Genomic DNA, 17,439 nt, shown 5'->3' with positions numbered 1-17,439 from the left:
TCTCTCTCTCTCTCTCTCTCTCTCTCAGTGTCTGTCTGTCTGTCTGTCTGTCTGTCTCTCTCTCTCTCTCTCTCTCTCTCTCTCTCTTCAAGGAAAATGATCCCATCCTCCTCATATTGTTCACTGATTCATGAAGCAGAATCAGAGCCCATCATGTTTCGAACTACATCACGTTTGGAGTAAAGAGTGGGTTAAAGAGACTGAGGCATGGCAAGATACTCTCGAATGTAAGGAGCTAAAGGTTTCAGGAATAGACAAGAAATGGAGAAGAGTGTTCATTACATAGATCTGCGCCGTGGTTAAGGTAGGCAGGGTGCGGATAGAGGGGAGTGGAAATGAAGGAGCATGGGGGGGGGGTTGAGAGGTTGGGTGGGGAGGGACATGGGGTGGGTACGAGGGAGAGAGCAGATGTTTCATCACTCTACAACATTTTTCTGTCGTCTTTTGCTCACTTTTATGCTAATCAGATATAAAGACTATTGCATTCTGGGAGATTTATAGCACTAATTCTTACAAACACGTCTTTAAAGCGTATAAAAGCCTGTGTGGCAACTAGTTCCTATACACTGTTGCCAGACAAAACAACCACATCACACGAGCAGGCTTGCAGCGAATTTGTGCTGACGACTGTACATGCTGTTCACCTTTGTCCTGCTTACATTTTCACGTTTCAGCCTACTGATACAGTCTCTTGTGAAATGGCTATCATAAGAAATAACAATATTCATCATCATTGTAACTTCACTTTTGCTCCAGATAAGCTTGTACACCATCAACGCATCGGACACAGTTTTTTTTATTTCACACAACACATCAGTTTACATAGTCTGTCCAGATACATCACCAGTCTCTTCGGAGGCGTGGGTTCGAATCCCACCGCTGCCACCATTTAATGTAGCCTTAATTTAGATATGTGTAACTCTTAATTCTTGTAATAAGTGAGTCTTGAGTGTTTATTGTTATTTTGATAATTGAAGAGCAGGAGGAGTTAAAGATGAATACAGGGAGTAGATCTTGATTAATTATCTTCAGCGAAAGTCTTAAGTTGAGCAGCGTATAATACAGAGACAATATACTTAGTAAGTCTAGTTGGACCCCACTTCTTAACCTCCTTCTCCATACTACCTTCCTTTTCTATGGTCTGCCTCCTTCTGAGCTCTGCTTCCTAAATTCTGGTGTAGCAGGGGTCGTGTCACGTGTGTTACACTGTTGTTGAAATGTTCTAGAAGCCTGTGTGTGAGTATGTGTGTATGTGTGTGTATGGTCACGAGCGTTGTTCGAGTACCTGTCTTGCTGACACACTACCTATCTCATCCCCTGACTTGCTGCTTCCGGTGTATTGTCAACATTCCTTCACTTAGAGTTGCAAGCTCATATCCCGTTCCCAGGCTTGCCTGGTGCTCTGTCTATCTATCTATCTGTTTTCTATAATGAATTGTATTTATAATATGGAGTCTTGACAAGGGAACAGGCGCCTGCACAGGTGGCCTCAAGAGTCGTCCTGGTATCTGACGAGGACAGATTTTCGTGGTCAGGCTCCGGTCAGGTTCAGGCAAACTGAGCGTGTGGGGGGTACCATAGTCCGTCAGGCATCAGTCTTGTGTCAGATGTGCGGGTCTGAAATCCTTTCAACAGAGTCAGATGGGACGATTTACTCCTTCTCATCAACCAGGCTTTCGCCCATTTGGTCTGTTTGTTCCTCCTCTTTCTATTACTTGCAATATAGGCCGCGGCAACAGCCCCAATAGCATACAACTCCAGGTCTTCTGTGGGGAGCAGAGCGTCCATGGCCATCCTTACGCCACGACGTTTCGCTTGCAACTGGGCTCGAGACGTGAGGCCGACTGAATCGTGTGTGGGCACAGCATTGTTCGTTGAGACCTGCCTCTTCAGGCCACCGGACGGGCTCGCCTGTGCGTGCATGGCCCGCTTAATAGCAATACCATGGCAAGACTACAGTAGTCAATCGTATCGTGCATCAGTCATATGTCATGTACTTGCTATCTGTTTACAGTATGTGAGACATAGTAATATTATTACTCAGTGAGTATAATGGCTTAGTTATTTCGCACAATTGAAATTGAAATTATATGTAACTTCATATTTTGGTATTTTATATAAAATTATATATAGCCTATAATATTTACAATATGTACAGTATTCACTTAGTTTCGTTTACCACACATCACTTGATACTATAGTTCTCCAATGGCGTGAAATCAACTTGATATGTTTGCTCTTCTTTAAATTCATCTCAGGTAGTGATTGGAAATGCTTATGAGCGTGGTTGAGTATTGCATAGTAACTGTTAGCAGATAGTCCACTATTGCCAGATCCATTTGTGTTAGCCATTGTTGCTGGATTCTCCTTGCAATTATGATATGAAGGCTATGTGTGTACTTATATTTTAATTCTCTGGTCTTACTAGGTTTTCATGTGTATGTATTCTGTGTTGATGTAAGGATATATATTGTCTATCACTGTGTATGTAAGTAATGTTTTATATACGGTAAATGAAGCAGCAGTATTAAACTAATAGAGTAAATGTTCAACTCACTTATATTAACTGTGGTGGGAATGGTAAATGTGGAGATAGTAGTGTTTGGTACTGGTTGATTGACGTGTTAGGCTGTTCGTAGCAAATGATGACAGCTGCCAGTCGCTGCCTCCCTCTGGTAGTTGTGGAACGCAGGTGTGGAGTGCTGGTGTGGAATGCAGGCTTGGAGTGCAGGTGTGGAGTGCTGGTGTGGAATGCAGGTTTGGAGTGCAGGTGTGGAGTGCTGGTGTGGAATGCAGGTGTGGAACGCAGGTTTGGAGTGCAGGTGTGGAGTGGTGGTGTTGTCCCCACTCAGCGAATGATGACACACCGGTCTTGCTGCTACTGCATCATCACTGAAGGCTCAACGCTGCTTGTTTTCGTAGTGAGGGATGAGTGGTGGTGGAGATGAGTAGTGATGAGGTGGTGGAGAGTTGGAGGTCGGCCTGACGTCTGTGCTTAACTCAGCTCGATACTCAGTTCACTCTCAGCCTTGATCGCCTTACTTCCTTCTTCTTGTGGTTAACTTGTAGGCTTATAGAGATGTCTTGCACAGCTTAAATCGCAGAGTTGCTTGCAGTTTCTCGTAAATCGTGGAGTTGTAGTAGGGATGGTTTTGAGTGATACGGACGAAGGTAAGTTGCGTTGTTGTTCCGCCAACCCTCGCTCTCTGCTTTGCTTGTTATTTGTTTCTTGTTGCATGTAGTTGCGTGAATTCCCCAGGCGTAGATTGACTCTAGTCGGTCCGTTTTCGCCACATGCCACCAATGTCGATGGACGTAGTTTATCGTTGCTATTGTGCTGTAAGTGTTGTCTTTTACCGCTTCTATCTTCTTTCTTCAGTCACAGCTTTTTTTTACGCTTCGTTTACTGTTAGAGATGTGCATGACAGCATAACGTAACGTAGCGTGACGGCGAACCACCTAACTACTCTCTCCTACTCTGTCTTCAATTGTTCTCTCAGGCTGTCTTCCCTTACAGCAGCTTTCCCTGGGATTATAATCATACTGACCAGTGCTTAGGTGTCTGTCTGGTACCTTTCCATAGATAGTTTTCCATGACGTCGGATAACTAGCTCAAGTTGGTTATACTGAGTGCTCATGAAATTTGTATTTTCTGAGTTAAAGGGTATTGTGAGGCATTGAGGTGGTCCGACATTCCTGAACTAGAATATGTATTCGACTTTCCTTGTACACCAGACATGACTTATTGTGTAAGTGTTGCTCATATCAATACTCATGTAGTAATGCCTATAATTATTACATAGCGTCATAACAAATTGATACCTACAAGGCAACAATCATTTATCATTGGCTGTTCAACTCAAAGGGAGGGAGTGAACGTGGAAATTAGGCCGGTGAAAGGCTCAGACACCTTGTGTAATGTATAATATTTCCTCTCTCCCTTCTAACCCCTCCTAGCTGCCACAACCACGCACAGTGGCGATTTTTTTTCTTGGATATTCACTGTTGTTCGTGTCACACATTAGCTGGAGACAAATTATTTACAACTTACCCTTTCATGATTGTGAAAACTCTTGTATTCTACCCCCTCTACTATCAGATGACTTTACAGAGTTGAGAGGGTCAGAGGTGCCAAAGAATGCTATGGAAACATCTCACTCCAGTGTTAGTACACAGGCAAAGCGGACAAGCATCTGCAAGACGTATCCCGGTGTTTGGACTTGAACCTTCTTCTTCTCATGATTACTATTATTGTTGTTGTTGTTATTATTATTATTATTATTATTATTATTTTTATTATTATTATCATTATTATTATTCATTTCACAACATGGAAACGGACATTTTTTAATTGTTTCTATGACTGAAGCCAGAATTTTTTTTTTTTTTTTTTCAAGTGAGAACGAAACGTAAGAGCCTGGTAAAGATAATGGTGCCATTAACTCTCTCATGCTCAGGAAAACTTTACCGTTACATTCCTGCTAATGACGTAAATTCTTAAAAGCTGCAAATGAGTCATGTCAGTCACGATGTTCTTGTTGTAGCTGGCTAGTTGTAATTTTGTTATTATTATTATCTCCGCTGAGGAGGTTTTGTTTTTGCCCGTGTTTCTTTGCTTGTCTGTTTGTTTGACTGTCAGTTAGCAGGATTACTCAAAAAGTTATGAACGGATTTAGATTAAATTTTGTGGAAGGGTGGGCCATGGGCCAAGGAAAAAATGGTTTAATTTGGGGGCGGATCCGCATCCGGATCTGGAGTATCCCGCATAATATCTCCAAGAGTTCTGAACTATTTTCAATGAAAATATGCGGAAAGGTGGGTCATGGACCAAGAAAGAACTGATTAAACTTGGGGACGGATCCGGATCCTATATCCACGGATTCGGGTTCACGATTACTCAGAAAGTTACAATGGGATTTTGATGAAATTTTGAGGAGGGGTGGGCCGTAGGCCAAGGAAAAAATGATTAAATTTGGGTGCGGATCCAGATCCTTTTTAATAGTACTGGCGTAGGTACGCACTCTCAGTGCTTTCAAGTTGTTACTGTTTACTGTTGTTACTGCTGTTGCTTGCAGCTGTTGTGGTTGTTTTTGTCATCATCGTCACCGTCGTTCTTCATCTTTTCCAGAACGACTACGTAGGTGAAGCGGATAAACGCTTGAAGTACATATCTGGATTCTCTGGCACTAATGGACAGGCGGTGGTGACGATGACAGAGCAAGCCTTGTGGACTGACGGACGGTACTTCCTGCAGGCTGATAATCAGTTGGACTGTAACTGGCTACTCATGAAGTCGGGATTGGAAGGGGTGAGTACAATATGAGCCATATTCTCGTTGACATAAATGTTGCAGCATTGATTCCTTTAATTTTACATGTTGCACATAAAATCCTCTTCTACAGAACAATCATCTCTCAACTTACGACAGGGATGCGTTTGCGATCAAGACAAAAGATAACTTTGATAGCCGCACCCACCCGTGCAATATTGTACGGAGAATTCAGTAATTATTTACGGGGAAGGTGTAGGGGTGAACCATAGGGGTCCCACCCTCTTTAAATTCTGGTTCTAGCAAAGGTCTACTACTGTGCAAAATTTTGTGTGGCTACGTAAAAACTATGGAGTACCCCATGACAGCAGTTTTCCTCCGTGGAGGCTGGCCATCGGGGGTTCCATCCAACCTGAAACTTGGATGAGGTGTCTATCTATCTATCTATCTATCTATTGCCAGACGCCTCAATCCCGTTTGGGGTGGCCACAAATAAATCGCCTCCACGTCGCCCTGTCCCCCTCCATTTCACTGCCCTGCTCCCAACTCACACACCCCTCTCTCATATACCTCTCCACCCTATCCCTCCATCTCATCCTCGGCCTCTCCCTCCCTCTTCCCCTCTCCACCTCACTCACATACACTCTCTTCGTCAGTCTTTCACCTTCCATCCTCTCCACATGGCCAAACCACCTCAGTGTGTTCCTCATAACGCTTCCTATCACATCCACATCCACACCACAACGCTCCTTTATATCCTCATTCGTCAGCCTGTCTCTCCATGTGACTCCACAGGCTTCTCTCAAATAACTCATTTCCACTGCTCTCACTCTTGACTTGTGTCTTTCCAACAAAGTTCAAGCTTCACTTCCATATGTTAGAGTTGGTATCACAATACTGTCATGTACTAACCTTTTCACTTCCATGCTCACTTCCCTGTTTCTTATCACTGCTTTCAAAGAACCAGCAACCTTTCTTCCCTGCTGTACCCTTTCAAGCACTTCACCTTCCAAACCTCCATCCTTACTCATCACACTACCCAAGTACTTAAATGTACTCACATTTTCCAATTCCCAACCATCCAACCTAGCTGTACATTCACTGACTTCACCTCTGAAAGACCATCACTTTACTCTTCCATAAATTCACCTTTAGATTCCGGTTCTTACATACTCTCCCAAACTCATCCACCAAGAGTTGCAGCTCCCCTTCGTCTTCACTCAACAACACAGTATCATCTGCAAACAACAGTACAGGGAGTTTCCAAACACTATCCTCTCTCACCAGGGCCACTCCAACATCCACTACCCTACCTTGTACCTCTTTTATTACCCCATCCATATACATATTGAACAACCATGGAGACATGACACATCCCTGTTTCAACCCAACCTTCAAAGAGTAAAATTCACTTAGTTCACCATCCACACGCACTGCAGCCTTAGCACCATCATACATACTCTTCACAGCATTCAACAACTTCCCATGAGATGTCTACCAATATGAAATAATTTCGTGTTCCTAGGTTAAAAACCATGATTTTGTATAAAGGCTTTGGTCAGACCTTGAACATTGGCCCCCTGGGGTATATTTTTTTTTTCAGTCTCATACGTACTCTTACATATAATTTGATTCTCAGAAAGATACCTTTTCAGTCACTTTTCAGTAAAATTACATTTTCATCATCAAAATTGGTAATTTCTGTTCTGTGTTGAAACACTAATCTATGCACCTAAGTTGGAGCTTGTCTCCATTGTGGGGGCTGTGAGAAGGGCAAGATGACCCCCTCCTTTCTGACTGGTTATCCAGTTTCGCAAATCTCATGAAATTTGCGAAACTGATCATGTAATTGGAAGCAAACGGGTCATTTTGCTCCTCTAATAGCCCCCACAATGGAGACGAACTCCGCGAAGTTAGACGGATACGTCAATATACCCATATATAGGGACAAGCTTCACCACCTTGGGCGAGATAGGGAATAATACCAATATGAATTTGAAACAGGTTAAGCAGGAGCGAAAATAGAACGGATCATCTTTTTTTGTGTTATTTGACATGATAGCCAAATCCACCCCCCAAACGAGGAATTTCACAAGGTCAAAACTCTTGGATTTTGTGGGACTGGGGAAGGAGTTTATTCCCAGCGAGGTGTCAAGTTGGAGAGTCGTCCTTCAGAGGAGGATACTTCTGCAGGAGAAATAGCTCCTCATACTGATGATATCCCAAGGTCTAAATACCTTCTGCGAAAGATGACTGACGAGCTGGCTTCACTTGTGATGGCTTAGTGGAGGAAGTAAAATGTTCTCCCCACCTGTGACGATAACTGACAAATCACTCTTATAATTATAAGATCTTGTCGAAGTGGAAGGAGATGACAGATGTTGTTCATGGGAGAGTTAAGTCTGCTACTAACGAGAAGAGAATGGCAGATCTGGATTATCTCCGTGAAGTCTGTGTTTGCATGCATCAGATCATCTTGTGTGGCTCATTTAAGAGTGGGCTCTCAGGATGCTCATTAAAGGGCCGTGTGAATTGCAACTGTTCTTTGGAGGTGAAGATTCCTGAACTGGATCTTCAGTGGCTGTACTACCAGAGAGTAAAGACTTCTGAAGCTTCAAGGATCCAGATGTCTTCTGTAGACTTTAAAAGACTTAGGAGACAGATAAAAGCAGCAATGAGGAATAAGGCTGAAGAAGTTTCTACTGTGAAGTGGAAGAAGAAAGAGGAGGCTACTAAAGAGGAACTTCTCATGTGTGACTTTAAGAAGGACGAAGAGCAAAACTTGGAAAAAGCTGCAAAAGAAATCTCTGGCAATACTGATGCTAATGAAGCTCCTATGGACATAATGCCGAAGTACCTGCTGAAACTCAAACTTCTGCTTCACGAAACAACATGAAGAGCCAAGGTAGAGTCATGAACACTAATGAGGGGACAGGGTACTCTGCCACTAGAGGTCAGGTTAATTGCACACGTCTACCCCCCCTCTCTCCGACTTCCTCTCCTTATTCCCACTGTTGCACTGATTTGTTAGGCGGATGGATCGGAGATATGAAGCTTCGCTCACTCTCGCGTATTATCACCTGCATGCTTCAGTTCCGTGAGAAGTTGAGAAGTAATTATATCTAAGTTTTGGCAGATTTCTGTAGAGTGACGTTAATGTATAGAGTTTGATTTCCAAATATTTGTCCAAAGTGTTCTGAGCGATATTCTAAAATATCGCCACCACTCCTCCAACGGCAGCTCCTCCGAGAGTCCACACCTGGAGAGAGAGGGGAGAGAACGTCCCGCGCAGCCTTTGGATGGAGAGTGGGCCGCGCCAGATACTTCCTCCGACTGGGAAGCCCTAGAGACTCTGGGCGAAGGGAAGACGGTGGCCGATCCTTCCCCGACCTGGATGGTGGCCGAGGTTGCGGTCCCAAAGTCCCCAAGGGCAGCACCTGAAGGGCAGACGGTGGTCGATCTTTCCCTGGTCCGGACGGTGGCTGAGACTGCGGTGCTTTGAGTTCACAAATCCCACCCCAATCCTGAGTAAAAGCGACAAGTTGTTTGATTACTAGCCACAAGTCCCTCTCCTGCCTTGCCATCTGGAGAGCCACATATTCACCCACCTATTCATCCACCTACCCACTCGACACATCTAACAACCCACCGATCTCACCCGGGCCACTTACCCTGCCCAGCCACCTGGGCGACCCCTCCCAGCCCACCGATTCCGGGCATTCACTCTGCTAACCCACGAATGCCAACCTCGAATCTCACCCAACAGTGCCAATCAAAACCTTGATCCACTCACATCTTCTCCCTGAATCCAGCCAGCCACCCAACCCACCAAACCACCCACCCACCGAGAACACCCTGACCATGCAATCTTCTTAACTATCCTGGCTACCCCCCGTGCTCACTCGGTCTTGCGACCAACCGTGCCCACTCACCCTGGCGACCCACTCTGCCCACACATTCCGACGACCCATCTTGCCCGCCGACTCTTACGATCCACCCTGCACACCTCGAATTCCACCCACCCTGCTCAACCAACAATGTCATCATATCACATCCATCAACACAAACCTCCCACCGTACCCACCCATTTCTCCATGAAAACTCATTCACCGTGTCCACCCACCCCTCCCCGGAAACCCATCCATCCTATTCACATACTACTCTCACAAACCCGGCCTCCCATCCAGATGCCCAACCACCCTTCTTCTTGAACCTCATTCATCCCCTCATCCAACTCATCCATTTGAGCACGACTCATCCACCAAACTCATACAAACCTAACTTACCGACCCCTCCCCGACTACCCACATATCCAGTCACTCACCCACTCAGCACACCAAACGCATCCACTCACCAATCAATCTACCCCTACAACCCGCCCCAAGCCACTGCACATACCCTACCCAACCAACCCACCCCCTTACCAACCATCCTGCCCAACCACCTTGGCGATGCACCGAACAACCACACCCACCAGGACAACATCACTCTCCCCACTCACTCAACCAAATGACTCAAACACACACACACACACACACACACACACACACACACACACACACACACACACACACACACACAGAAAGAGAGGGAGACAGTAAGATAGACACTAAGACACAAACATTAGACACTAGGAATAACGCATAAACAGAAACACGCACACTCACACAGATGCACGCGCACTCACATAGACACAGACACATGCGCACACACACACACGCACAGACACAAGCACACACAGATACACGCACATACACAGACATGCTCGCTGGTGCAGTGGTAACGTTCTCGCTTGCCATCTGGTAGACGGGAGTTCGCGCCTCGCTCAGGTTGCGAAAAGTTTTACTGACGAAGTGGGTGGTTACTGTCCCCCTTGAGCAAGGGGACGGGTGTGTGGGTGTGTGAAGGTCACAGCCTTGGCCTTAGATCGGACTATATGAGCTCTCAGCTCCCTTCCGGGAGGGTAAAAGCTGACGATCACGACCATCAAGTGATCCTGACCGACCCGGTGAACATAGATACCAGCACATACGCGGAGACAGACATACACAGACACAGACATACGCAAACAAAGAGCAAAGTAACATTTCATTTGCTCTGTCGTATGAATAAAGGGATATCGCGTGCATACGATGAAAGGAGGGCAGCTGTGTTCAACACCTTACTGCAGGGAAAAGGAAAAACAACTAGTGTGGTCTCTGCTCCAGGTTGTGGTCCATTGTGTGCATGATTGCAACCATCTATCTATATACCTAGGCTGCTTCCCCCAAGGAAAGGGAGGTAGCCGAGACAGGACGACTCATTCTCCATTTACTCATCCATTCAAACACATTCATTCGCATCTTAGCCCCAAAGGGGAGAACGGACAGATCCTCACCGCATCACACCGCACAAGGGTCAACTGCGCAATGCAAGCAGTGACATCCACAGCAGGGCCCGACAGCAGAACTGGTTTACCCCTGCCACATCATAACAGACCCACCCCCTTACCCGCACCTGACCTGACTAGCCATACTGAACAGTATTTTGAAGGAATTAACCTCAGTGATGCATACAGTTTCTGCTGACATGCCATCTCTTATACCTTGCTGGGATAGTTTTGCACTACCGTGAATCGACAGGCAGGTTATACAAACTTACAAAAACGTATGCTAATATATGACTTATTAGTAATATTAAATCTGTCGTAAGGGGTGGTCGGTGTGTCAAACGTAAAACTGCTAGGCTCCAGACAAGTTGTTTGGACTATTCAGCATTGTCTATGCCCAAAGTCGAACACAAAAGAAAAAATCCACTTTTAAATTAAGGATTTTGTAAAGCATAAAGAAGAGGGTGTAAATGAACATAATTTTCAGTGATTGGTTACATACAACACTTGCTACCCTGCGTGTGACAGGAATGGAAACTTGAGAGCACTCCAAGCGTGAAGACATTTGTGAGAAGAGCTGAAACAGGCAGATGAAACCGGCAGGGCGAGGCGGAAGGGTGGGAAAGAAGGGCGGGAGAGAGGGGAGGATTTGGGAATGGTGAAGGGAGAGGATAAAATGTGGAAATATCCAGTACTGTTCTAATAGCAGCTTGCAAGGTATAATGACTCGTACCTTCGATATATACCCTATACTTCAGGTATATCATGGATGTATTTCCATTAGGATTTCATGACGTTATCCAGTTGGCAATAGTTTTAATGACCGAATGCTTTGGTAAAATATTAAAGATCATAGATATACTGCTTTCAATATTGCTTGCTGTTCATACTGTTGAATGATAATACAGTCAATCAAACAGTAATTCCTGACTTGGGGCCAATCTTCCTCAGGGAAAAACAATAATTGGGGATGGTTAGTGGGTGAAGTAAATGTGAACTACTCTCTCTCTCTCTCTCTCTCTCTCTCTCTCTCTCTCTCTCTCTGTGCGTGTGAGTGCGTGTGCGTGTGAGTGCGTGTGCATGTGTGTGTGTGTGTGTGTGTGTGTGTGTGTGTGTGTGTGTGTGTGTGTGTGTGTGTGTGTGCGTGCATGTGTGTGTGTGCGTATGTGTGTGCGTATGTGTGTGCGTATGTGTGTGTGTGTGTGTGTGTGTGTGTGTGTGTGTGTGTGTGTGTGTGTGTGTGTGTGTGTGTGTGTGTGTGTGTGTGTGTGTGTGTGTGTGTGTGTGTGTGTGTGAGTCAGTTAGGAAGGTGGGGTTAATGAGGTCGAGTTGGTAAATGCCGTAGTTCGGTGCACCGGCAGGGTGGGCGGGCAATGGTAAAGGGGAGGGGGGGGGGAATTGTTGGGTGTCGTGTGTGGAGTGGCTTGAGGTGAACTGTAGGTGTAGGTGTGTTAGTGAGTGGATGCGTTTGGTGGGCTGGGTGTGTGAGTGGCTTGGCATGTATTGGTCGGGAAGGGGTCAGTAAGTTAGGTTTGGATGGGATGGGTCACGTTCAAATGGGTAACTGGGATGGGGGAGTGAATGAGGTTTGGTAAAAAGAGTGGCTGGGCATGTGGATGAGCGGGTGGGTCGGTGGGAGGAGTTGGTGGATAGGATGGGCAGTGGGCAAGGCGGGGTGGATTGGCAGGGTGGTTGAATGTTCAGGGAGAGATGGGAGGATTGTGTGGGTGGATGGGACGGATGGCATTGATGGGTCAGCACGGTGGGTGGAATTCGTGAGTGGGAAGGATGGATGGTAGTGGTCCGTCGGTAAGATAGGTCGTAGCAATGTGTGGGCAGAGTGGGTCTCCAGGGTGAGTGGGAACTGTGGGTCTCCAGGGTGAGTGGGAACTGTGGGTCTCCAGAGTGAATGGGCACGGTGGGTCGCCAGGTTGGCTGAGATTGCTTGGCCAGGGCGTTCTGGATGGGTAGTTGGGTTGGTGGGTTGGGTGGCTGGATGGGTTCAAGGTGGAGAGGTGAGTGGGTGAATGTGTTGACTGCATTTTTGAGTGAGATTCGTGGATGGCATTGAGGGGTTAGCAGGGTTGATGGCCGGAATCGGTGGGCTGGGTCGGTCGCCCATGTGGCTGGGTAGAGTGAGTGACCGGGATGAGGTAGGTGGGTTTTGTTGGATCAGTTGGGTGAGTAGGTGGATGAGTAGGTGGGCGAATATGTGGATCTCTAGATGACAAGGCAAGAAAGGGACTTAAATGGTCATATAACTTGTCACTGTTACCTGGACTTTAGAACATCGCATAGAACACGTTGAATAAATATTGGGAAATCAAACTCTATGTATTCGGGTGGCTTTCTAGATCTGCTAAAACGTCGATATAATTGCTTCTCGTGGAACTGGAGATGGATCTGTGCAATGATAATACACCTAACTATTGAATAACTGAAAGTAACATTATATGCAACAAGACGTGAGAATGAGCAAAGCTTCATATTTGCAATCCATCACCCTAAGAAATCAGTGCGTTGATGGGGGTAAGGAAGGGAAGTTGGGGTGTAGACGTGTGCGACTAACCTGACCTCTAGTGGTAGATAACCCTGTCCCTTTATTAGTGTTCATGACTTTACTTCTTCAGCAGCTTTGAGATACAATGTTGCGAATGTCTCGGCAGCTGCAATTGCCGCAGGTTTGCTGAATTGCCTCATCACGGCTGGCCATGTTTCTAAAAACAAGACTATGTTGGCTGTAGATAGCGTGAAAGTCTGGAGGGCCATGGAGGAAATAATGACCTCATCAGCTGAAGTACTCAATTAGAAGACAGATGAGAAGATCTTGGTATATTCTTTAATGGTGAGCAGGATAAAAAGACTAAGGTGTTGAAATCTGACGAAGTGACAAGGTGATTTCATCCTGACACAGTGATTGAGGAACATTACACCATGGTGTGGGAGGTTCAAGGAAAGTACCTCTTCCTCCTCACTCCCTAGAAACCTGAGGAAGGAGAAAAGCTCAAGGAGCTGACGAGAGTCTTTAAATGACAGGAGAAGACTCAACTGATATCAACACAGGGTGGTCTGGTGGTGTCATAGCACTACTGGAGAAGATGCCTAGTCGCAAGTGCCACTAGATGATCTGTCAGCTTCAAAAGAATGAGCTCCCTCTGAGGCACTTAATCATCAAGCTGGATGGTCCTGTAACTCCCCGGTCAGGTTTCAGTGGATCTAGTAGGAAACTCCTTGAGAAACTGAATGAGCTAGAGATCAACTTCAGCTTCACGCCAGTGGAAGGAATGGAAGAAATCACACAGCTGCCAGATAATATAATTAAATCTCTCAACACAGACCAGCACAACTGCTACATTTTAATCAGTCATCAAATCTGTAATTCTCTGTCCTCAGCTTGCTGGTCTCAGTGTAGACCTCGTAACCAGTCCAGGTGGCTCACTACTGCACAGACCATCTTGATACTGTGGACAAGGAAGCACAACCTGAAGGGGGAGGCATTGAGAAGGCTGAAGGTCCTCTTGAAGTACTGCCTTGACTTCTACTTCAAAATGTACTACGACATCAGAGTGACGCACCATCTCAAGTTTGATGCGGGCATGTTGTTTCAAGCCTAAGGCTGAGGAGAAGCCAGACTCGGAGGTCAGAAACATCATATTTGCTGTAGTGATAAGAGGAGCTTACCATGCACATCCCGAGAACATTTTTGTTTCATTCCAGTGCAATGAAGATGAGTATCAGAGAGCTTTTGGTGTGAGACAGGTAGAGAAGATCAGAAAAGGAAGAGACTGTGGTAGTACAACAGTGAGACCCCATAATAATTCAAAAGACAATCTACAAGTCACTTCACCTAAGGACCTAAACAACAGGGCATCAGAGGAGATGTACGAGATTATTTTCACCTGCAAGATGAACATGACTGACCTCAGCAACTTCAGGAAAACTCCCCTTAAACTGGAGTCTTTCTCTGTCCAAACTCAGTGCTGTGAGAAAGCTGTACAGGAAGTAGCAGCTGCTTCTCTAGCTGTGTACGGTCACGAGAGGAAAGACGGATGGGTGAGAACAAGAACAGACCATCGAGAAACCCTACCATTGTCCAGGTCGAGGCAAGATATCTTTAAGGGTTTTTTGTAAGTGGCCGACCATTGGTAGCATATCACGATGGTCTCACAGTAACTTAGTACAGCACACAGAGAGACGTAGAGTAGTAGAGTAGAACCAGTGAGCCACGTCTGCTTTTTTTATTTAATAAATGAAAAAAAAAAAGTTTTATGTGAAACCTAAACATCTTTAACACCCAGAAGCGTTGAAAAACATTCAAGACGACTAAGTTGAAGTCAGAAAAACATCACTTCAAAAATTTAACGGTAAAACGACTGTCCGGTGTGGTTCAAGTGCCCTGAGACCACGTGAGGCAGCCTTCAAATTAGAAACTCACGATTTTGACCAAAAATATATATTAAGTTCTAGAAAATAAACAAATCTTTGAACTAAATTTTACATTGGAATACATATTAACCACTTCGGTTTGCTCAGATTTTAAACCTGAACCCTGAGTATCATATGCCCTACTGGTCCCCCCCTACCCCACAAGGGAGGTGACCTCTGGGGGTTTCACCCTACCAAAAACATGGCCCCAGTAAAGATTTAATTTTCTTAGGTAAATTTCATATTCTTTGGTAAAAAATATGACACTGTTCTCCGGGAGGGGGGCGCCGTAGCACAGTGGTAGCGCGCCGGACTCGTAATCGGGGGATTGCGAGTTCGAGCCTCGCTCGGGCTGCCGTGCCGGGAGTGGTAGCCCACTCTTGTAACCCTAGCGGGGCTATATAGTCCAATACATGGCTTAGCTCGGGGGGAACTCCATTTTTTTTTTTTTTGTTCTCCGGGAGGGCGGGGGGGCTGCCTTCGGGTAGTGGGGAGTAATCGGAGATGCCATGACTACCTAAAATGTGGTCAAGGTAAATGCCAAGCGAAATACAAAATTTCATGTTCCTAAATTAATAACTTTGACCAAACATAATGGCTTTGTGGGGCCGCCCCCTCCCCTGTATAAGGGGTGATCCTCCGTGTTTCTATCCTTTCCAAAACTTGGGCAAAGTGAACATCGATTAACATAAAAAATTTCATGAACTTTCGTTAAAAACAAAGCTGTGCATAAAGACTTTGGCTGAGATTATGGAGGGTCGTCCCCTTGTGGGAAAAGCTTTCAGTGGTCACACCATGTTTTAAGTCTGGCGGGAAAGAAGCTGTAACACTAAGCAAAAATTTGTGTTCCTAAGTTAAATCAAATGGACATGCCTAACGGTTTTGGGTGCGACACCCTGGGGCCACCGTCCCCGTGGGAGGTGGCTCTCAGGAGTCCCGCCCTGACTGAAAGTTGGCCCCGCGGAAGACGGGAGGTGAGAGGTCTGCCACGGTGCAAAATTTTATTATCCTAACTCTCCTTCCATTAGGCCTAGACCCCATGCTTCAAGAAAGTATCGCAACTCAGTGTGTGGTACCGATAAGGACAAGCACTATATATGGCCGCCCATGTGGATTGGGCAAAAACTGATAATTAATCTGATTACCGTAAATCAGGAGTGTAATAACATGGGTTCATTGGGGTTTCATGCGGCCAGCCAGGGTTACTCTGACCCTGGCTAACCTTACCTAAATCAAAACCAACCAACCTAAAGTCTAATCAAGTAAAGCATTACATTACACTGTACTGCCAATAAAAGTCATTGCAGAATAATTACTGAGCATTCAAACTGGTGAAATCATAATATTGTCCACACACACACACACACACACACACACACACACACACACACACACACATCGAAGTTCCCAGTGATCAGCTGTTCAGAGAATTAGTGCTATTACACGTTTTTTTATTGTTACTATCATTGTCGGTCAAAAATGAAACACACACCATACTAGGGAAACAAATCATTATGAAGTATGGAAAACTGTGAATTGATCTGATGACATCTGAAGGTACGTAGGAGGGCTGCTGATATCAGGGAAGAGGCTCTGAAGCTTTTTTCCCAGAGTATATCTATCTATCTATCTATCTATCTATCTATCTATATCTATCTATCTATCTATTTATCTATCTATCTATCTATCTATCTATCTATATATATATATATATATATATATATATATATATATATATATATATATATATATATATAAAATCTCTTTACTTACATTTTCTTCTTCGGTGTCTGTCAGTTCAATGTTGAGCAAAAATATGTACAGACTATTTAGGAAAATTACAGCAAAACACTGAAAAAAGGCAGGAGCGTCATTTTAGTATCGGAGGGGGGGGGGACAAAGTCAACATCTAGGGGCTCTACCACCCTAATGATTTTCATGAAGGTTCACACTATAAGAGAGGATAAGGGCTGCAGTAGAGATGCAATAGGCAGAAAGGAACGCGACAATGCTACTGGTTTCTGTGTGGCTGTTGAACTGAGCGTCCTGATGTCTCTCACCTGCGGTCCACCTGATTACCATGTTTTTATAACAGCCATGTATTAATTTAACCCCCCTCCCAAACGAACTGTGAGTTACGGTAATGACATATACTACTGATATAGCCAAAATGTTAATGAGAAAAATCATAACCATTAAGAATTATCTTTTTAATTTGAGTAAATTAATTTTTTAGAATAGTAGACTTGCTACTCATAAGACAGTTCTTCACAGCGTCGTACTGAATTACTGTATTTTTTTTTTTGAACACCGTAGCTGGTTACTTGTATATGCTAAAGCTTAAATATCATTCATTATTAACGCCATTTTTGGTACT

The 17,439-nt window shown here is 44.9% G+C and overlaps 1 protein-coding gene across 1 annotated transcript in view; it reads left to right on the top strand.

Moving 5' to 3' along the window:
- Positions 1–17,439, top strand: part of LOC145409302 (xaa-Pro aminopeptidase 1-like) — a 617,499-nt gene that overhangs the window by 70,232 nt on the left and 529,828 nt on the right. The window contains exon 4 of the mRNA XM_080279779.1: positions 5,129–5,308. Coding sequence (XP_080135905.1) covers positions 5,129–5,308 — 180 coding nt within the window. The remainder of the gene's footprint in view (positions 1–5,128; positions 5,309–17,439) is intronic.

This window comes from Coenobita brevimanus, chromosome 80, assembly GCF_032717465.1.
Source record: "Coenobita brevimanus isolate Jiangsu-jjx chromosome 80, ASM3271746v2, whole genome shotgun sequence".
In the NCBI taxonomy this organism is placed as follows: domain Eukaryota; kingdom Metazoa; phylum Arthropoda; class Malacostraca; order Decapoda; family Coenobitidae; genus Coenobita; species Coenobita brevimanus.
This window is presented reverse-complemented; position numbering and strand designations above follow the sequence as displayed.